The following is a 22,620-nucleotide window of genomic DNA, read 5'->3' on the forward strand; positions in this document are numbered from 1 at the left end:
AAAAGTGTCAAGGTTGTAAAGAAAAAGAAAAGAAGACAAAGTAGCTGGAATAGAGTGAGTGAAAGGAAGAAACTGTGTGAATAGGCCAAAAGGGGCAAGCATAGAAGGAGGCTGTTGCAGTAATCCAGGACAGAAATGATAGCGTTTTAGACTAATGTGGTTATACAAAAGGTTATACAAAATTATAAGATATAATTAATTCTGGATATATTTTAGATGTACAGCCAATAGAATGTATTGGTTGGATTAGATGATGGATATGAGAGAAAGGGAATTTAAAGATGACTCCACTTCTTTTTTACCTGCACAATGGAGAGAAATGGAGTTGATTTTTTGTTTTTTTAAAGAGATAGAGTCTCTCTTTGTAGCCCAGGCCAGACTACAGTGGCATGATTATAGCTCACTATAAGCTAGAACTCATGGGCTCAAGCAATCCTTCCTTCTCCAGCCTTCCTGCTACCTAGGACCACAGGTGTGCACCACCATGTCCAGCTAATTTTTAAATTTTTTGTAGAGACAGGGTCTCCCTATGCTGCCCAGTCTGGTCTTGAACTCCTGGGCTCAAGTGATCCTCTTGCCTCAGCCTCCCAAAATGTTGAGATTACAGGTGTGAGCTGCCATGCCCAGCTGGAGTTGATCTTTATGAAATTCAGAAGCCTGTTGGAGAAGCAGGCTTGGGGGAGAATGGAGAGTTCTGTATGAGACATGGTAAGTTTGTGATGTCTGTATTAGACATCCATGTGTAGATATCAAGAAGGCTGAACTTTGCACTGCTAATTTTAGTAAACCTTTTGTATCATTGGTTTACCAAATAAGTTTTACTATGCTTCTCCATTTATTCTGGTCCTCAGAACTCTATAGACTCCTACTCTGTAGGAGGAATATATGTGGGGCAGTGAGCATTAGTCTCTGGAATAAAGGAACAGTAACCAGTGCAATGTGACATTGCACAGTATGACACAGATCCTGTGGTATGGGCTCATGTGCCTTGATGGACAAATATCCCGCATCACATTTGACGTGGAAGACACAATCCTGGAGGCAACTCAGTCTTTTGCAGCAGAACCCGGAGCAGATGTATTCAGGGCATTCTGTATTGCAGTTTTTCTTCCTTCCTCTCAAATTCCTCTGGTGTTATGACCTGCCTTAGGCCACAGTGAGTTCCCATATTTGTAAAATTGATGGTCACTTTTTCCCTCCATAGTGCTGTTTGTGAGGCCCTTTGCTGTATTCACTGTCTCTAATTGCCTGCTGGGGCCAACCTTCTGCTTTTCACTTTTTTTCCCAAAGACATCTCGAACTGGCACTTTCATGGCCCTGCCAAGATGGCTGTACTCACCTTATGTGAGCCACTCAGGCAAAACTGTTTTCCAGAACTTAAAACAGTGGCTAAAAAGGAAAGACCAGGGAAGAGGAAATGAGTAGGTTGGCAAACACTGTCAACTTAGGAAAGCCCAATGTAGCTGTTATCACAGATTGGCTGAGAGAGGACTGTTGGATCTACTTTACATCACTAACTGATCTGTTTTTGGCTGACAGGTTTTGGTTCCTCCTCTCAACCCTAGTCTTTACAATGAAAATTTTCTGTCTACTAATCTGTGCTCTTCCATTCATCTTAGTCCTCATATTTCTATAGACTCCTACTCTGTAGGAATAGATGTAGGACAGTGAGTGTTAATCTTTAGAATAAAGGAACAGTAACCAGTGTAATGTCTGAAGTGCTAAATCAAATGAAGCTGAGGGGTTAAATCTCCTTGCAGTTTAAGATCTTAGACTTTTTAATTACTCTTTTTGGTACATTAAAGAATTTGCCATCTTTAATCCATCTTATTTCTTTCTGTGGCCCTTCACTACTATCCAAAGCTGCACATTTATATGTCTGAAAGGTTATATAGCCAGGTAATTCCTCTGCCATGAACTCACACCGAGAAGTGATTCTAGGTGATATGCTAAGAGCTTCTCTCACAAGCACATAAATCAGTAGCTGCAGTGGGGAATGAGCTCTGAGTAGACCTTGTAGATACTGAGAACAGGAGCAACCTGTATCATCCCTGTGGCACAGCCACTCTCCAGCTTGCATCCTTTGACCTTCAAACTAAAGATGTGAAATGCAGAGAGCTGGCTTTGAAAACCATTCTAGTCTGATTTATCCCAAATTTGGCAAATCATCCCTTTAATATAAGCTCAGTGATTGCATCAACTAAATGTACAGGTGTTATAATATTTATGATACCTCTTTCAGCCCTGGTGCAGCTCCATGGTATGGAATTTAACGTATTTAAAGGCTACTGATAGTTATAGCGCTCTTTTCCTAAGTACAATTCTGGTGTTTATATCAGACAGGTGTTAAATGATTTTGTAGGGATTAGTGTAGGGAATTATAAAGGATTCTATTGCTACCATAAAGGGGTCCCGATGCACATCCTGAAAGAGGGTTCTTGGATCTTGTGCAAGAAAGAATTCAAGGCGAATCCATAAAGTGAAAGCAAGTTTATTAAGAAAGTGAAAAAATAAAGAATGGCTACTCCATAGGCAGAACAGCAGCATGGGACGCTCAGCTGCTTATACTTATTATTGTTACTTCTTGATTACATGATAAACAAGGGGTGGATTATTCATGAGTTTCCTAGGAAAAGGGGTGGGCTCTTCCCAGAACTGAGGGTTCTTCCCCTTTTTAGATCATATAGGGTAACGTTGCCATGGCATTTGTAAACTGTCATGGCACTGGTATGAGTGTCTTTGAGCATGCTAATGTATTATAATTCACGTATAATGAACAGTGAGAACAACTAGAGGTCACTTTTGTCACCATCTTGATTTTTGGTAGGATTTGGCTGGCTTCTTTACCACAGCTTGTTTTATCAGCAAGGTCTTAGTGACCTGTATCTTGTGCTGACCTCCTGTCACATCCTGTGACTTAGAATGTCTAACCTCCTGGGAATTTAGCCCAGTAGGTCTCAGCCTTATTTTACCCAGCCCCTATTCAGAAAAAGCAGGTCTGGGGCCAGAGCAGGCATTTGGAATAGTTTGAGGGCACAGAATGTTTCCAGGGTAGAGGAGATGTGCTGGACTAAATTATAGAGTGATGGGCTAAACTGACTTTGTAGCTTGACTTTTGGTTTCAGAGTTGGAAATCTGGTTTACAGTTGGACTTTATACAGTGGTGGATTAAATTCACTTTGTAGTTCGACTTCTGACTTTAGAGCTGGAAATCAGCACACACTAATGAAAGTCATGCTTCAGACTCCCTCTAGAATTCAAGGGGAAGACAATAATGCCCACTTACTATCTTAAATTAAATTCCATAATTTTCAACTCTGTATTTTTTCCAAATTAAACGTTATATCTCAAACAGACCCAGATATATTTGAATATTATTAATGACAAATATTAGGCTTAAATTATAAGTAATTATATACCTAACATTGGAAATTTCCATAATTCCTAGTTTGTCAGACTCCTTTATCTTGCTGATTTGCAGGGATTGCTTTAGTAATGTTGCTGTGATTAACGAAGGTTTTCTTGGTATTAAAAGATCCGAAGAAATAGGAATATGTAATTGAACTCTAGATTGTTGATATTCTACTTTCAGCATTCTGAAGTCATGGAAATTCTTACTGTAGAAACTCAATAAACTTATAAGTAAATCTTTACTTTTTAGTTCGTTACTGAGAAAATAATGAAGATAGTCTCATGAAGGTGAGTTTTCAGAAAATAGAAGCATGAGTTGTGAAGATAATATTTTTAAAGTTTCTCTAATATGTTTTGTTTTGCAGGCTATAGGTTCCAGGCTTGCTGTAATTACCCAGAATATAGCAAATCTTGGGACAGGAATAATTATATCCTTCATCTATGGTTGGCAACTGACACTGTTACTCTTAGCAATTGTACCCATCATTGCAATAGCAGGAGTTGTTGAAATGAAAATGTTGTCTGGACAAGCACTGAAAGATAAGAAGGAACTAGAAGGTGCTGGGAAGGTGAGTCAAACTAAATATGATTGATTACTCAAGTAGAGTAAAATATTCTAATCAGTGGTGTTTTGTTACTCCCTGCTGCTTACTGTGCTCTAAGAATGTGTTTCTAACTATTTCTCAAAGCAATCTTTTTTATACTTATTCAGTAAATTAGAAACTTACAGAAAGTAGCAAAGCCAGTTCTTGGACTCAAAAACTGATAATTAACTTTAACAAACTTTTTCGATTTTCAGGCCATTGTCTTCACACTGTTCTTCCTTCCTACCTACTTTCCTCCTTCCCTTAGTTATTTTCTTCTTTCTTTTCCCTCACTTTCACTCTCTCTCAACTCCTTCCTTCCTTCCTTCTTTCCTTTTTTCCTTCCTTCTCTTCTTCCTTCTTTTCTTTCTTATCTTTCAAGGTTAAATCCATTCCTTTATTGAGGAAAGTAAGCCCATTTTATTTGTACATGTAAGGGGGGAGATTAAATATGGAAAAACCCTAGGGGTATTTATTATATCTGTTTTAAATTACTACCACTCTTTCTTTTTTTTATGATGCTCCTCTCTTCATCTTATTTCTATTTATCTTTACCCTTTTTTTACTTCTTTTTTTTCCCCCTGCATGCTTGTCTATTTTTTCCCATTATTTAACAAATGCTTATGTGGCATTTACTGTGTTTCCTGGCAAATGTCTTACTCCTTATAGCAACCATACGGGGTCTATTATCTCATTTTTCTGGTGGGACTGAGGCACACACACAGGTCATGGCTCTGGACTTTAGAGCTGATAGATCTTGGAGCCAGAATTCAAACTCAGACAGTTGTGCTCCAAAGTTGTTTCTCTTTCTGTTATAAAATGAAGAGTTCCTCTGATGGCAGAACGCAGTCTGATATCACATGACCTGTATCATAGTGGAAATGAGAGGTCAGAGCAGGGCTGACTGCCATAACTGACATTTAGGACAGGGATATATGTGTGATGAACGTTCTGAGGTTCCCGGGAGTTAGGGCAGGGACTCACACAGATCAGAGTGGACTCACGCAGATCAGAGTGGCTCTGGTTGTCAGTAGGCCCAGCTACCTCACCAAGTGAATGATGAGGAAGGCCCCAGATGTTGGTCATTGCTACTAATGCTTTGTCCTTTACCTCTCTGCTATCTCTTCGGACTATCCCATTTTTGGGGGGTTCTCTCTGGAAAATCTTTTGGTCCAGCTGTAGTACCTCCCCAGCCAGTGTCTGTAGGGATCAAACCTTATGTCAGGCATAACGCTCCCAGAGGCCCATTTCTGGAGGTACATCAGGATGGTGCTGACCCACAGGGGTCTATTGTGGTCTGGCTCAAGTAACTTTGGCCCTGCCAGGGAATACATTCTGTGCCAATGACTCCATTTAATACTGTACTTTGGGGATCTCCCCCATGGTGTTGACTCTTCCCCTGAGAAGATGGAAAAATCTAGGACAAAATATGTAAAAAGGAGAAAGCATTCTAGTTAACAGTGAGGTATTTGAAATGTCCCAGCAGGGAGTCTTAGATTGCTTTTAGGAAGAAGATGATCCAATCTGATCCTAAGCTAATTCATGCAAACCACAGGTTAGCACCTTTGAAGTGACACATGAGATTTAAGACTCTTGGAGTCCTGTCAGAGGGGCCAGAGGAAGGGAAGCAGATGGAAATGAATTATGTGTGGATATGGCAGATTTTCTGAGTAAAGGTCAGGGATGTGATACATGTTCTAATTCAGGGGTGACTCATGAGAGGGATGGAAGTAGGTAGGGAAAGTAGTGGATCTGCACCAACCAGTCCACGTAATATTGAAAATCAACTTCCACCTGATCACAATTCTCAAGCTGCTGTTTAGTACTTCTTATATAACAAGTATCATACTAACAGCTCTAAATACATGATCTAATTTAATGCTCTCAATAACCCTGTTGAATTATCCCTGTTGGATAGATAATGAAACCCAAGATTCAGAGAGATCAAGTAACTTGCTCACAGTCACACAGCAACAGCCTCCTAACCAATCTCCCTGCTTCTACTCCTTCCACTCTTGTCCAACTATATTCTACATTCTTACAGAAGTCATTCTGATCTCTCATAAATACAAATCTGATAATGCCAACCCTTACTTCAAAGTCCTAAATGGCTTCTTATCATACTTGGAACAAAATCTAATCTTTTATCATGGATTATCAAACTCTGTATGATCTAACTCCTGATGACCTTTATAACCTTATCTGGCATCACAGTCTCTTATGCCTGTGTGCCCTGGCCCAGTGGACATTCTTGCAATTCCTGGAACGTTTTAAGCTGATTGCCTCTGATCTTCTCTTGGCTGACTTTACATTATTCATATCCTAAAATTATTACCTTTTCAGAGAGGCCATTCCTGACACCTGAATTAATTCATGATACTTCTCAGCCCTTGATGTTTCTTTCCTATTTATTTATTTATTGGTTAATGGTATATTATTTGTTTATTGATTAATGGTGTATGCGACATTAGAGCCCACTCTTATTCTGACTGCATGAGGTCAAAATCTGCTCATAACCTCTACCCTGCCTGTGATCTGTGCTCTGTAGTTTTTCAGCACATTATTGTGGACTAGTAAGCATTTCTATAAAATACAGGTGACCCTTGAACAGCACAGGTTTGAACTGAGTGGCTCCACTTATATGTAGTTTGTTTTCAATAAATGTATTGGAAAATTTTTTGAAGATTTGCAACAATTTGAAAAAACTCACAAGCCATGTAGCCTAGAAATATCAACAAATTAAGAAAAAGTTAAGTATATTATAAATGCATAAAATATATATAGTTACTAGTCTTATCATTTACTACCATAAGATATACACAAACTTACTATTTAAAAAGTTAAAAATGATCAAATTTTATGCACACACTTACAGACCATATATGGCACCATTCGCAGTTTAGACACGTGTCGACAACTGTAAAGATACAGTGTGACATGCTTTGGCTCTGTGTCCTCATCCAAATCTCACCCTGAATTGTAATAATCCTCACATGTTATGGGAGGGACCTAGTGGGAGGTAACTGAATCATGGGGGTGGGTTTTTCCCATGCTATTCTCATGATAGTGAATAAGTCTCATGAGATCTAATGATTTTATAAAGGGGATTTCCCCTGCATATGCTGTCCTGCCTGCTGCCATGTGAGATGTCCATCTGCTCTTCCTTCATCTTCTGCCATGATTGTGAGGCCTCCCCAGCTATGTGGAACTGTGAGTCCACTAAAACCTCTTTCCTTTATAAATTACCCAATCTTGGGTATGTCTTTATTAGCAGCATGAGAACAGACTAATACATAGTGTTAAATCATAAAATAAAACCATAGTATGTACTGTACTACCCCAGTAATTTTGTAGCCACTTCCTGTTGCTACTGCAGTGAGCTCAAGTGTTATATCTGCTTAAAATGCAGTGACACTAATCATCTCAGCAGGAGCAGTTCCTCTCTCCAGTAAATTGCATATTGCAGTAAAAAGTGATCTCTCATGGTTCTTGCATATTTTAAAACTCATGATTAGTGCAATATCATAAACATTAAATAATACCAGGGAACCCATATGAAGTGCCACTAGTGATGCTGGAAGTGCTCCCAACAAGCAGAGAAAAGTCATAACATTACAGGAAAAAGTTGAACTGCTTGATATGTACTATAGATGTGAGTTCTGCAGCTGCAGTTAGTTGCTTGCCATTTCGAGATAAATGAATCTAGCATAAGAACCATTGTAAAACAAACAAACAGAAAACAAATAAAAAAACCAAAATTCATAAAAGCCATCACTGCAGCTACAACAGCAGGTGCAGAAACCTTGCACTTTTTGTACAATACCTTTATCTCATATTGAAAATGCAGCTTTTGCATGGGTGCAGGATTGCTGTAAGAAAGGCATACCTATAGACTCTAATATGATTAGAGGAAAAGCAAAGTCAATTCAAATTAAAAGTAAGATGAAGGATCTAGAGCTGGATAATTTAATGCCAGCAAAGGATGGTTTGATAATTTTAGAAAGAGATTTGGCTTAAAAAAAAATGTCAAGATAGCAGGAGAAGCAACTTCTGCCAATCAAGAGGCAGTAGAAATGTTCCTAGATGCTATTTTTAAAAAATCATTGAGAAGAAAGACTATCTGCCTGATAAGGTTTTTAATGCAGTTGAAAGTGCCCTATTTTAGAAAAAAAAAAATGCCACGAAGGACTTTTATTAATAAGGAAGAGAAGAAAGTCCAAGGATTTACATGAGAAAGGAATAGGCTAACTCTGCTGTTTCGTGTAAACGCAATTGGGTTTAGGATGAGTGCATATCTATGGATATGCCGTTATGTGTAAAGCTGCTCATCCCTGATCCTTGAAGGGAAAAGATAAGCCTCAGCTGCCAGTCTTTTGATTGTACAACAAGAAGGCGTGTACAATGAGAGCCCTTTTTCCAGATTGGTTACATTGATGCTTTGTCCTTGAAGTCAGGAAGTACCTAGACAGTAAGGGACTGCCTTTTAAAGTTCTTTTGATATTAGACAATGATCCCGGCCACCCAGAACTCACGAGTTTAACATCAAAGGTATTGAAGTGGTCTGCTTGCCTCCCAAACATGTCTCTAATTCAGCCTTTAGATGAGAGGGTTATAAGAATCTTTTTTTTTTTTTTTTGATAAATTTTTTGTTGACATGAAATCTCACTGTGTTGCCTGGGCTGATCTCGAACTCCTGAGCTCAAGCGATCCTCCCGCCTTAGTCTCCCAAAGTGCTAGGATTACAGGTGTAAGCCACTGTGCCTCAGCACTCATAAGGATTTTTAAGGCTCATCACAAAGCACATGGTACTCTACAGAAAGGATTGTTAACACTATGGTAGAGAGCCACCATAGAGAACATCATGCAAGTCTGTAATCCTAAAACGATGAATTTCTGCTGGAGAAAACTGTGTCCAGATGTACATGATTTCACAGGATTTATGACAGAGCCAATCAAGGAAATCACAAAAAGAAATAGGAGACATGAAAAAAAAAAAAGTGGTGGGTGAAGGCTTTCAAGGTATAGATTTTGGAGAAATTCAAGAGCAAATAAACATCACACCAGAGGAATTAACAGAAGATGATTTGATAAAGATGAGTGTTTCCAAACCAGTGCCAAACAGTGAGGAAGAAGATATAGGAGAAGCAGTGCCAGAAAACTGACTTTACACAATCTGGCAAAAGAGTTTCAGTTATTCAGAACTGCTTTTAACTTCTTTTATGACATAGACCCTTCTGTGATACAGGCACTGAAACTGAAGCAAACAGTGGAGGAAGGATTGGTACCATATTGAAACATTTTTAGAGAAATGAAAAAGCAAAAAGTTAGACAGAGACCGCAATGCATGTCAGTAACCAGTTGTACCTACCTTTGCCGCCTCCCCTTCCACTTCCTCTGCATCTTCCCCTGTACTACCCCTGAGACAGCAAGACCAATCCCTCTTCTTCCTCCTTTTCCTTAGCCTATTCAATATAAAGACGATGAAGATAAAGACCTTTATAATGATCCACTTCCACTTAATGAATAGTAAATATATTTTATCTTCCTTGTGATTTTCTTAATAACATTTTCTTCCCTCTAGCTTACTTTATTATAAAAATACAAATACATATTACATATAACATACAAAATACATGTTAATTGACTGTGTTATTGGTAAGACTTCTGGTTGATGGCAGGCTATTAGTAGTTAAGTTTTTGGGGAGTCGGAAGTTACATGTGAATTTTCAACTGCATGAGGGTCAGTCTCCCTAACCCCTATGTTGTTCAAGGCTCCATTGTAGATGCTTTTTTCCTTTTCAGAAATAAAATCCATAAACTTGTTTATTTGAGGGTGGGAAGAGTAATGTCAGGAGGCTGTTTTTTCTTTCTAGAAACATACATTTTTATTTCTTCAAAATTATTTAGTACATAACAGTTTCCGAGGGAAACTGGATGCTATTTGTTCTTGAATTAGAAGTTCTCTCTCCTCGTGGTGATTACTGAGTCTCCATTTAAAACTCTTGGAATAAACGAGGCTGTGAGGATGCAGGGTGCTAATTAAGCCTTTTCCTAATTGCTTCATTGTGTGTCAAGATGAAGACAGTTCTGAAGTTGTTATGCTGTTTTACTCACCATGAAAGGTCTGTGACTCAAACTCCCACTTTTATTGGGCTAAGTACACACTAAAAAGCAATGACATTTACAAACCAATCTCAGACAAGACACTCCTGCCTTAGAAAATGGTGCATAGAAAATATTTCTTAAAACCATTACACTGAAATGTACAGTAAAGTCTGTTTTTCAGCAGACATTGTTATAGTCTGTTGAATTTTCTTACTCATCTGGAAAACCTGTTTGTTTGAATTCTGATAATTAGAAATATTTCTAATGCGTCTGACAAAAGGATTGTCTTTGGGAATTTGATGGTGAATTTTTTCTTCTCGCCTTTTGCTTTCTGCACTCTTATGATTTTCTAAAATGACTATATATCATTTTTATAATGTGTAAAAGAAGTTTATAAAATATTTTAACATAAACCTGACATTTTCCTAACTTTCTAAGTAGCTTATGGTAAACATGGTTCAATCTTTTCGGCCTGTCAGTGTAAGAATAATATTTTTAATTTTATTTTTAAATAAGTTTTTGTTTCTAAGAATGTTACTTTTTTTTTTTACTTCTAATAGCTTTTGATATTAGTCTTCAAAACTGACTTAATATCTTATGAAATGCTGCTGTTATGTTTGAAGTTAGGTAATTTATGTAGGATTCAGAGAAGAATAAATGGAATTTCACATTTATGATTTTTAAGCTATAAAACATGCTAAATTAAATATGTCTTTATTAGAATCTGTTCTGACCAGTGTAGAGGCCAAAGAGAGGAAGAACATCTTAAACAATAAGGAGTCATTTCTCTTGGTAACTTATAATTCTGGAAATTATTTCTCTTAGAATCATAGCATTAAAAGGGACTTTAGAGACCCTCTAATCCATCCTCCTCATTTCTCAAATGAGGAAAATGAGACAGCATTTTGATTCAAGGTGGTGCGGCTGATGTAGGCTGAAATCTCATCTTGTACACTGGTGTTCTTTGCTTTTTCCATATCCCTTTACTCAGACTCCAGAGGTGATGAAGGATGTATGTTTCCTAATCAAATTGCCTTGTTGGAAGTAACATTCAGTTACAACATAATTGAATGATGGAAACTTCCTTTTTAAGATGGAGTCTCACTCTGTTGCCCAGGCTGGAGTGCAGTGACACCATCTTGGCTCACTGCAACCTCTGTCTCCCAGGTTCAGTCACTTCCTCTGCCTCCCAGTAGCCTGGAATTAAGGCATGTGCCACCATACCCAGCTAATTTTTGTATTTTTAGTAGAGACGGGGTTTCACCATGTTGGCTGTGGCTGATCTCAAACTCCTTCCCTCAAATGATCCACCTGCCTCCATCTCCCAAACTGCTGGGATTACAGGCATGAGCCACCACACCCAGCCCAAAACTTTCTGGAAAACAGCTTGATAGTATGTGCCACATTCCTTAAAAAGTTAAAAAAGCTTAATTCAAGCCAGGTGTAGTGCCATGTGCTTGTAGTCCTAGCTACTTGGCAGACTGAGGCAGGAGGATTGCTTACCCAGGTGTGTGAGGCTGCAGTGAGCTATGATGATAACACCTGTGAATAGCCACTGCACCCCAGCCTGGGCAACAGAGCAAGACCCTGTCCCTAAAAAAAAAGTTAGTTTTCTTTGGCCTATTAATTTCACCTTAAGAAATTTTCCTAATAAACCAATTCAACATGGACAAATGTTTAGGTACAAAGATGTTTATCTCACCATTATTTTTAATAAAAAAGGAATTGAAAGCCTGGCTCGACAATAAAGGAATACTTAATTGGTTGTGATATTAAAGGACTCATTACACATCTAATTATTAATGTGTATTTAATGAACTTGGAAAATGCTTTTGATATGAGGGTAAAAAATAATGATATAGAGCTAAATATAGAGTTTCATTCCAATCTTGTTAAACATATTTATGCCCTTAGGAAAAAAATTATGCAAATGTGTAAAATATACCTTTTTTTTTTAAAGGACATATTTATTCAGTGTCATGATCAGACTATTACATTTAACGATCAACAGCATGGGTGCAAAAAAAAAATCTACATTAAAACCCTTCGTTGTAATGCTTTACACTTTCCACAGAACAGAAACTAAAATAACCTGTTATACAATTAGTCACAAATATAGTCCTCATGTTTTTTGCTCATACACATGAGTATTTGTCTAAAACATGCCTTCCTGTAGCAGCTAGGCCCTGCCACCATTGTGCTTGTCTGAGTTCACAAATCTGTTGTAAGCTGTAACTTCCCTGTCACTTCTCTGGCTCTTATCTCCTGCTAAGCTTTGTTTTCTGGCAGTAATTTAAAATCTTCTGCCACTGCCGTAGCTACTGCTGCTACTGGAACCACCATAGCTACCTTGGTTTCATGGTTTGGCAAAGTACTGGCCTCTACTAGCATAGGGGCCAGAGCTTTTGCCTCCAAAGTTTCCTCCTTTCATGGGTCCATAATGTAAAGACTAATTGTTGTAAATGCCAAAATCATTGTAGCTTCCACCACCTCCAAAATTGCTTCCATCATTACCAAATCCATTATAGCCATCCCCACTGCCACCATATCCACCACCACAGCTGCCACCAAAGTCACCATAACCACTGAAGTTTCCTCCACCACCAAAGTTGTCATTCTCACTGAAACTACCTCCACGACCACCACCAAAGTTCCCAGAGCCACTTCGCTTCTTTGGCTGAATGAAGCACTCGCCATCTCTTGCTTTGACAGGGCTTTCCTAACTTCACAATTGTGGCCATTCACAGTATGGGTATTTCTCAATGACAATCTTATCCACGGAGTCATGGTCATCAAAACTTACAAAAGTAAAGCCCCTTTTCTTACCACTGCCTTGGTCAGTCATGATTTCAGTCACTTCAATTTTTCCATACTGTTCAAAATAATCTCTTAGGTGATGTTCTTCAGGGTCTTTAATGCCACCAACAAATATTTTTCTCACAGTTGGGTGGGCATCTGGTCTTTGAGAATCTTCTCTTGAGACAGCTCTCTTTGGTTCCGCAACTCTTCCATCTACCTTGTAAGTCCTTGCATTCATGGCTGCATACACCTCCTCCACAGTGGCATATGTGACAAACCCAAAGTCCCTTGAGCGCTTTGTATTCTCTCATTACCACACAGTCCGTGAGCATCCCCATTGCTCAAAATGACTCCTCAGGCTCTCATTGGTTGTTTCAAAGCTCAACCCTCCAATGAAGAGCTTCCTCAGCTGTTTGGGCTCTTTAGGAGACTCTGACTTAGACATGATGGCAGGGGAGAGAGAGACTTAATGATGCTTCCTTGGCAGTGTCCACAGGCAGAAAGGAGTAAACGTCCACAGGCAGAAAGGAGTAAGCCAACGAACATATCTAAAATATACTTTTTATTGCCTTAGTTCTTTCAGTATTTTCCAAGCATTCTTCAGTTGTCACAAATGGCAATGATAAAGAGAAAAATATGTGCAAAATAACTGTGAACTTAAAATGTGATCATCATAGAAGAAAGAACACTGTAATAGATGTGAAGTACTGTGAGTTCTCAGGTTAATTTTGTGAAGCCACGTAAAGCTATGTGGCTTTAAGCAATGCCTTAATCCATTTAAGTCTTAGCTTCTCTTTCTGCAAAGGAGAAGTCTGAATTAGTCAATCTTCCTTCCAGATCCATAACTCAGTTTGATAAATTACTTAGTATCTTTTCCTACAGAGAAAATGCTCATACAGAATAATAAATATGTAATCATAAAATTATTTTCATTAGTCTGTTTTATAGAATTCAAGTTAATCATCACTGTTTACCCTTGTGCCTCTTGATGATCGGTGCTCTCTGTTACAGATCGCTACTGAAGCAATAGAAAACTTCCGAACTGTTGTTTCTTTGACTCGGGAGCAGAAGTTTGAACATATGTATGATCAGAGTTTGCAGGTACCATACAGGTAATAACTGCTGAAGAATGGGAGGGGTGTGTGAATAACTTTTCAATCATCATATTTGTTTTCAGAGGGATTACTTTGGCTAGAAGGTAGGGAGCAAGTGGAGAAAGTACTCGAAGGGAACTCGTTGGGAAACAGTTGTAATTATGCAGGAGAGAAATTACAAGACCCTGAACTAAGGCAGGGATATCTCTGATGTAGAACCTGTAAGAATGGGTCACTGATGAGAAGGGAGGGAGACATGATGCTGAGAATGACTATCTGATGTCCAGTTAGGATATGACCCTACAATTTGCTCTAGTTGAAAATGAGTTATTTGTGGAACCTAAAATTTGAGATACCTGTGGGACACAGAGAGGATGGTGCTTCCTGGGTTTACCTGTCTTTCTGCGTTTTCCCCCTTCTCCAGTGCAGGCCTTCTTCCTTTAACACAGTCATCCCAGTGAGGGCTCTAATAAGTGGTGTGAACATAAGCAAACCCAACCTCTCTGAGTCTGTTTCTTATAATAAAAGAGAGAGACGGACCTTATCAATAGATTTTTAAGCTTTTATTTTAAAAAATGATGGTACAGTCTTTTTGTCTAAAAAAAATTAATTTGAAATCTTCGTATGTGATGAAGATAAAAGCAGAGTTGATGTGGTAGCAGGAGGGGTTGGAAGCCCAGGGCTGCTCACTTGCTAACCAACCTGCCCCAACTCACACCTCCATATCGCTGAGCTCCATGTCATGGTTCTAGAATGTTAACCCCTTTGTAAAGCCTTCTCTAAGACCCCCAAATAATTTAGTGCTTCTACTTTCTTCCCATAACAGATTATTCATAAGGCACCTTCAATGCATAAATAGTAATTCAATTCAACTCAACTCAGGTCTCCTAAGTCAAGAACATGCCTGTTTCCTCTGTGTCACCCATCAGGGTCCCTGCAACCTGTAGGTGTTGGGTAAACGTGTGCAGAATGAATATATACATAGACTACTTACATGTTGTGTGTCCAAAAGTGGGGGGAAAGGGAGAAAACTTTTACTTATTGATTCCTAACTGGCTCTTTACAGTCATTGGATTATTTTCTCTTTACATCAACACTTTGAGGTGTAGTTAATTCTACATTAAAGATAAAGACACTGAGTCTCAGAGGTTAGGCAGTTTCCCAAATTTGCACAGCCACCAAGTGTAAAGTGAGGACCAAACAGTTCTTTGGAAACTAAACCCATTTTTATTGGTCATACCTCTGTGCCCTACTGCCAGCCTATCAAAAGATACATTTTAAGGACTGAGAAATGAAAGTGGAATGAGTTTTCAAATGTCTTCTTTTCAGAAACTCTTTGAGGAAAGCACACATCTTTGGAATCACGTTTTCCTTCACCCAGGCAATGATGTATTTTTCCTATGCTGGATGTTTCCGGTTTGGAGCCTACTTGGTGGCACGTAGTCTCATGAGCTTTGAGGATGTTCTGTTGTAAGTATTGGGTTATTATTTAGTTAAACTCTAAAAATAAAACAGGGATGAACATGCGTCATGTCTAGATAGGAAACCCTACTGTGAAGCCTCATGAAGAGATTCTGGTGATTCCTAAAGTGGCGTTTTGCCTCTGAGTCTTCATGTGCCACCACTGAAGCACCCCCTTTCATTTGAAGGAGCATTAACTTCTTTCCTCATTGCTGGCTCACATATAGCTGACCTTTCCAAGTCTGTCACTGGGTGGAGTGATTCCATTCAGAGATTTTGAGAAGGCCTTGGCATTTGGGAAGAAGCCTAGCCCTGAGCAAGGAGTCTAACTGGCTCCTTTTAAAGGACTTTCTTATAGAGCAAGTAAAGTGCAGATGTGTTGTACTAAGTTCTGCAAGCCCTTGGAGATTCCAGGATAAGTTTACTTTTCCTTGATAAGAGAAGAGTTAGAAGGTAAGAGCCAGATGAAGTCAGAAATGACAAAGGAAAAGTTTTGAGATTTTTCTGCTACATTGTTCTGAATGTAGATAACTGTGCCTTGGTCAGAGGAAGATAAGCCTGAAGCAATTATTCTACAAAAGTACCCAAATATGCAGTTTGGTGGTCAAAAGTATGTATAATATATCTGAGCTTCTAGATTTAGAAATGGGTAAGATTCTGCCTCTTGATAGCATAACATAATTAGTAGCAATATAGTTTTACATTTAAACCAGAATCATATAAGCCTGGCAGTTTAATGTATTAGTATAGTATTTCTTTCCTTTTTAAACATTGAGCTATTCATGCATTACAGTTTGCTCAGGAGGACCCCAAAAAAGACATCTAAGTTTCCATTAAAGATGTGCGTTGGACAAATGATATGCAGGTGCTATCTGTGATTACGACCTAGAGATCAAAACCAAGCATCACTGGCATTGGGACTTTGATTAGATAATTATTTGACATATTGCTTTACTCCAAAAAATTGAATTGGTGAAAGTTGCTGACATTGGGGCATTTAGGCTTGCAAAATCAACATTCCAAGTTAAGAAAAAGGAAGACCTGTCTGAAGAGCAGTGCATTAGGAAAAGGTCCCATAGGTTTAAATGATCACAAGGCCAAGATTAACCATCGGTGTATTTTATTTAGTACCAGTTAAACAAACAAACAAACAAACAAACAAAAACTAATGACACAATATGCTACATTAACATAGGCATAGAGTCCAGAGGAAAGAAAGTAATGGATTCCCTGTATTCTGGGAGGGTTCCCAAGTATTTTGTCAGTTCCAGGCTTGCTGTTTAAAAAATCATATTAATAAATATGTCTAGAGAAGGGCCGTAAAAGGAGTTATCAAAGAAGCAAAGGAGGTTTTGGTAATATTTCAAGACTTATAGGCCTGTCTTATGTAAAAGGAAGTAAATATTTTCTTCAGTTTGAAAAAGAACTGTTTAACAATAGACAACCAAACATGCTACTTCCTAAATCAGAGGATGGAAGCCAATTTAGGGGAGGTGTCCAGGCACGAACATGGAGAGCTGGACCTGATACCTGTAAGGACCTTCCCAACTTTAAGTTGCTGTGATTCCCATGTCATAGATAAGAATGTCAACGCACCTTAAGAGCAACATATCTGGTTCTGTAAGAAACTTTCTTTTTGTTGCACAGTTCATAGGTTTTTAAGAATCTGATGTAATTCCAACATCACTGACTGTATCTGTTGTTGATCACCACAATAATGCTGTGTAACAACCAGCCACTAAACCTCAGAGACATCCATATTTTTGCCCACAAACCTGTGGGTTAGCGTGAAGTTCTACTGATCTGGGTTAGGCATAGTGGATCTCAGCTGTACTTACTCATGTGTCTGTAGTGGGTTGTGTCTGTAGCTGGTTGGTTGGGATTCACACAGCTCTCCTCCATGTGTGCCTCATCCTCCAGCAGGCTAGCCTGGGTTTGAGACAGTGGCAGAATTCTGAGAGAGAAAGAAAGAGAGAGAGAACACACGCATGCATGCTCACAAAGCATATAAGGCCCCCTGAGTCATAGACTTGGAACTGGCAAAAGTGATTTCCACCACATCCTGCCCACCACATCCTGCTGGCCAAAGCAAGTTACAAGGCCAGTCCAGATTCAAAGCGTGCTGCAAAGGTCACATTGCAAGAAGATGAGGATACAGAGAGAGGTGGAAAAAAAAAATGGGCCATTTTGCAATCAATCTATCACACTGACATGAACTTATAAGGAAATGTGTTTGTTTTATTTTTAACATCTGTTTTATAACTATTAGAGGCTAAGCTCTCTGGTTATAGAAGTGTCAACTTTTGGCCAGCCATGGTGGCTCACACCTATAATCCCAGTACTTTTGGAGGCTGAAGCAGGAGGTCTGCTTCATACCAGGAGTTTGAGACCAGCCTGGGCAATATAGGGAGACCCCCATCTCTACAAAAAAATAAAACAATTAGCTGGTTTTACAACAGTGGTTGTGCACAGTTGTAGTCCCAGCTACTCCAGAGGCTGAGGTGGGAAGGTCGCTTGAGCCTTAGAGGTCATATCTGTAGTGATCTCTGATTGCACTACTGCACTACAGTCTGGGCAACACAGCAAGACCCCATCTCAAAAAAAAGAAAAAAAAGAGTGTCAGCTTTCTAGCATTGTGGTCGTAACGCTGCACACATGTTTTGTGTTTGTACTTTCCAGAGTATTTTCAGCTGTTGTCTTTGGTGCCATGGCCGTGGGGCAAGTCAGTTCATTTGCTCCTGACTATGCCAAAGCCAAAGTATCAGCAGCCCACATCATCATGATCATTGAAAAAACCCCTTTGATTGACAGCTACAGCACAGAAGGCCTAAAGCCGGTGAGTTTGATGTTTCAACTATTAGATATACTCCTCCTGACTCCTGAATGAAAGTATTCTAAGTGGAAACTTAATTAAATTTGTACTTTCAAGTATGCTGATGATAAAATAAAACTTCCTAGATCATAGATTCCTTTCAATAACTACTACTAATATACATCAACATTCAGTACTTTTACACAGCAAAGGTTATAAGGAAATAGGAACACTGCTTACTTTATAAGCAAAACCTATTAATCAGATTTTTTACAAACAATTGTTTTAGAGACAGAGTCTTACTCTGTCATCCAGGCTGGAGTGCAGTAGCATGATCATTGCTCACTACAGCCTTGACCTTCTGGGCTCAAGCGATCCTCCTGCCTCAGCCTCCCAAGTAGCTGGGACTACAAGCATGTGCCGTCATGCCCAACTAATTTTTTAATTATTTGTAGAGACATGGTCTTGCTACGTTGCCCAGGCTGGTCACCAGATTTTATTGTAAGTTACTGTATTCCTGAGGAACAGATTTGAGTTATTGCAGCTGTATTGTATATTCATATTGTCTTAACAAACATGCTATGAAAGCTTTTACTCTTTTAGACCTCATTTACTAAATTCTAGCAGTCTGAGACTGAGCACAGTGGCTTATGGCTGTAATCCCAGCACTTTGGGAGGCCGAGGTGGGTGGATCACTTGAGGTCAGGAGTTCAAGACCAGACTGGCCAATATGGTGAAACTCCATCTCTACTAAAAATCAAAAAAATATTAGCTGGGTGTGGTGGCACATGCTGTAATCCCAGCTACTCGGGAGGCTGAGGCATGAGAATTGCTTGAATCTGGGTGGCGGAGGTTGCAGTGAGCTGAGATCATGCCACTGCACTCCAGCCTGGGTAACAGAGTGAGACTGTCTCAAAAAATAAAAAGTAATAAAATGATAAAATAAAAATAAAATAAATAAATTCTAGCAGTTTGAAGTGAAGCCAATTGTAATACAAGTTCATTACCTTCTGACACCTGGTAATTGAAAGAGTTAGCTATACACTTTATTTTCAGTATTGTGGCAATCTAATTTACTGTTATTCTTCTCATTGCAGAACACATTGGAGGGAAATGTCACATTTAATGAAGTTGTATTCAACTATCCCACCCGACTGGACATCCCAGTGCTTCAGGGGCTGAGTCTGGAAGTGAAGAAGGGCCAGACGCTGGCCCTGGTGGGCAGCAGTGGCTGTGGGAAGAGCACGGTGGTCCAGCTCCTGGAGCGGTTCTACGACCCCTTGGCGGGGAAAGTGGTGAGCACACTTTCATATTTAGCTCAGTTCAGGTTTTCATCATCCAAATGTCTGAATGTATTTAATTCTCAACTATGAGCCATGTTTTTTCAAACCTTTAAACAACAACCCCACTTGGATAAAGTCTGACAGCCTAAATATGGTCTCCAAGTGGTGTCATCTGTCCCAGCCAACTTCTCCAGGCTCCCCTCAACACTACTCCTCTACCCTCCTTTGCAAGCACCCTTTGTACCACCTATCTCCCTTGCTGTACTTAGGTTTCAGTTGACTTGAGAAGAATCGACAAAAATGGAAGTAGACAGAAAGATGCAGGACAGGTGCTAAGAGTGAGATGAAAGCCAAGGATGGGGACTGTTTTTAAAGATGGTAGTCAGCAATGACAGATGGTATAGAGATTGGGTAAGGAGGAGACTGAGAAGACATGATAGAGTCTAGCAATGAATGGGCTACTTCTGATATTTTAAAATATTCTTAGTGAAGTAGTGATGGTAGAAAACAATTTAAGGGTGGCTGAAGTATGGTTAGGAGGAGAAATGGAGATGTAAGTGAGCATAGGTTATCAAGAAGATGGAAAGTAAAAGAAAGGCAAATAAGGACAATGCTTGAGTGGGGAGGCAGAGTCCAGGGAAAACGTTTAGGAGGTGAACTGTTGAGCATTTTTATGGCTGGGGATGAGACAAAATCATTGATGGAGAGAGGGCATTGAAACATCATCTAAGGAAAAAAAAAGTAGAATCAACAAATTGGGAAATGTATAAAGAACATAGAAGTTTGCCCTTTTGTCTTAGTTGCTGGGAATGAGAGAGGTGTCTGACAGGGAGCAGTGAGTTTAAACGACTATGATGGAGGATAGGAAAGAAGACAAACTAGGAAGGAATAGATTAAGAGCAAGACATTTTCATTATGTAGGCATGTAATTAATTGTACTGATTAACAACGGGAACAGAAAGGACACTGACCAATCAGAATGGATGCCTGCTGGTAAAGTCAGATGAATGCCCACCCACTATGTATGGACACTGGTAGCATTTAATAACTCAAATGAAAAGAGAGTTTTCAACCTTTAGTCTAGGACTCTTTTTACTTCCTCACAGCAGTCACTCTTACTCATAAATATTTGTTATTGTATTCAAAGACAGTTATGCCTTTATTCAGTCTACTCTTAAATCATTACATAAGCTTGTTACCTACTTTTACTCTCTTGCTTTATATTTTCTGTGAACTCTGATTTTGTGTTTCAATTTTTGTGGTGAGTTTAAAAACAGGACTCTAAATAAAGATGTCGCTGACAGCCAAAGCAATTAGAGGAGGAAATGTTAGCTCTCAAGACACTGATTATGGTCCTCAACAGCCAGTTATTAAGTGGTATGTTAAAGATTGTGCTATAATGAATTGTAGGGCATGATATCTGCCCTCAAATACTTTAACTGAGGAGATGGGACATATACTTTCATGAGTTAAAGAAGATAGGCCTAGAGCTAGTTCTTAAGAGATAAGGATTTGCATATGGGTGAACAGTAGTGATGACATTCAATGTGAGAGAAAATGGAAGCTGTGATCAGTGATTTGTTCCCAGTGTAGCAAATAGGACACTTTGGCTGAAATAGGAGTTTAGTTTGAGTAGTGGTTCTCAAACTTTTCTGATAACTCATGTAGGAAAGATTTTCAAATGTCATCATCCACTAATGTACTCATAGTCACTTTCCAAGGGGAAAAACACTTGGTGATAACAAAATGTTGGAGTTGAAAACCACAATATAATACAGCACAGTAATGATACAATAAGGAATAATTAATGTTATTCTGCAAGTATATAAACACAAGCAGAATATAATTTAAAACATGGACAGCATCAGTTACAGTTCAGAGTAGGAAACAGAAATTCCACTAGGTATTTCAAGTAGATAAGTATTTAATAAACGGAATTACATGCTTACAAAGTCTTTGGAAGGGCTGGAAGAGTGAAAGAAAAGTAGGCTACTTGCTCCCAGACTTCCAAATCACAGCACTGCAGCTGTGATTCTGTAACCAAGAAGCTGCAGAAAATTATGCCACAGCTGTTCCAAATTTAAAGGCACAAGACTAGAATCTGGCTATTGCAGAAATTCTTGTCTGCCAAAAATGAGTTAAGCTGTTAGCTTACCACGGCTGCTGAAGGAAAGATGGTGTCTACCTCCCAGATTTTACACTGTGTATCTCCCTGGTAGACCCTGACTTACTTCCAGAACTAAGGGAAAGTGGGAAATAGTTTTTAGCCTTCTAGTCCCTTGATGTATAAAAGGTCAGACACAGAAGTATATGAAAATGAATGCTGAGTGCATAGCACAGTAAGCATCCCAAGACATTATTGATAATGGACTGAAAACAAAGTGTCCTCATTTATTGCAGGAATATCCATTACCTTCTCCTGTGCATTTGCACTAGGGCTTGGAAATACTGCCAGATGGTACACTGCAGCTGGACTTCTTAGCAGAAAGTGTCCACAATAAACTCTAGCAAATGTACAAACTTTTGTTTATGGACATCAGTGTGTAGCCCTGAATAACTCAGTGGATTACTACTCATTAGTTTTTATTGCCATGTAAAAATGAGTCTTTGGATCTGAGCATAAGAATTAAAGAAAGGATTTGACCCTGAGGATCCCCTGAAGTCATGAAATTCTCATGACCATCAGCGGACCTTGAATCCCACGTTGAAAATCATTGACCTGAAGTGGTGGTTCTCAAGCTTCAGTGACTATTAGAATGGCCTAAAGAGCTAGTAAAAAATACAGCTCGCCTGGATTATTCAAGTAGGCTAGGGTTTGGCCTTTTATTTTTATAATTTTCCGAGGTGATCCTGATGCCAACCATCATTCGAGAGCCACCGAACTGTTAAATTTGAAGAAAGATTTAGGTTAAATTGTGGAGAGTCTTGAATAATTAAGCTATGAAATTGTGAAGATGGGAGGATTCTGCAAGTTTTGAGGGACCTGAAGATTATACAATTTTAGGGATTCAACTTAAAGAAAAAATTTTGAATGCAAAATTAGATGCAAAAGTGGATATTTACTTCAAACA

General features: G+C 39.0%; 1 protein-coding gene and 1 pseudogene across 1 annotated transcript in view; one reads left to right on the top strand and one right to left on the bottom strand.

The window, feature by feature from the left end:
* Window positions 1-22,620, top strand: part of ABCB1 (ATP-binding cassette, sub-family B (MDR/TAP), member 1) — a 225,668-nt gene that overhangs the window by 194,234 nt on the left and 8,814 nt on the right. The window contains exons 22-26 of the mRNA XM_011961765.1: window positions 3,777-3,980; window positions 13,911-14,011; window positions 15,323-15,463; window positions 18,134-18,290; window positions 19,364-19,561. Of these exons, the coding sequence (XP_011817155.1) occupies window positions 3,777-3,980; window positions 13,911-14,011; window positions 15,323-15,463; window positions 18,134-18,290; window positions 19,364-19,561 (801 nt within the window). The remainder of the gene's footprint in view (window positions 1-3,776; window positions 3,981-13,910; window positions 14,012-15,322; window positions 15,464-18,133; window positions 18,291-19,363; window positions 19,562-22,620) is intronic.
* On the bottom strand, window positions 12,394-13,344 carry LOC105525956 (annotated as a pseudogene).

Source organism: Colobus angolensis, unplaced genomic scaffold (assembly GCF_000951035.1).
Source record: "Colobus angolensis palliatus isolate OR3802 unplaced genomic scaffold, Cang.pa_1.0 Scaffold569, whole genome shotgun sequence".
Taxonomy (NCBI): Eukaryota; Metazoa; Chordata; class Mammalia; order Primates; family Cercopithecidae; genus Colobus; species Colobus angolensis.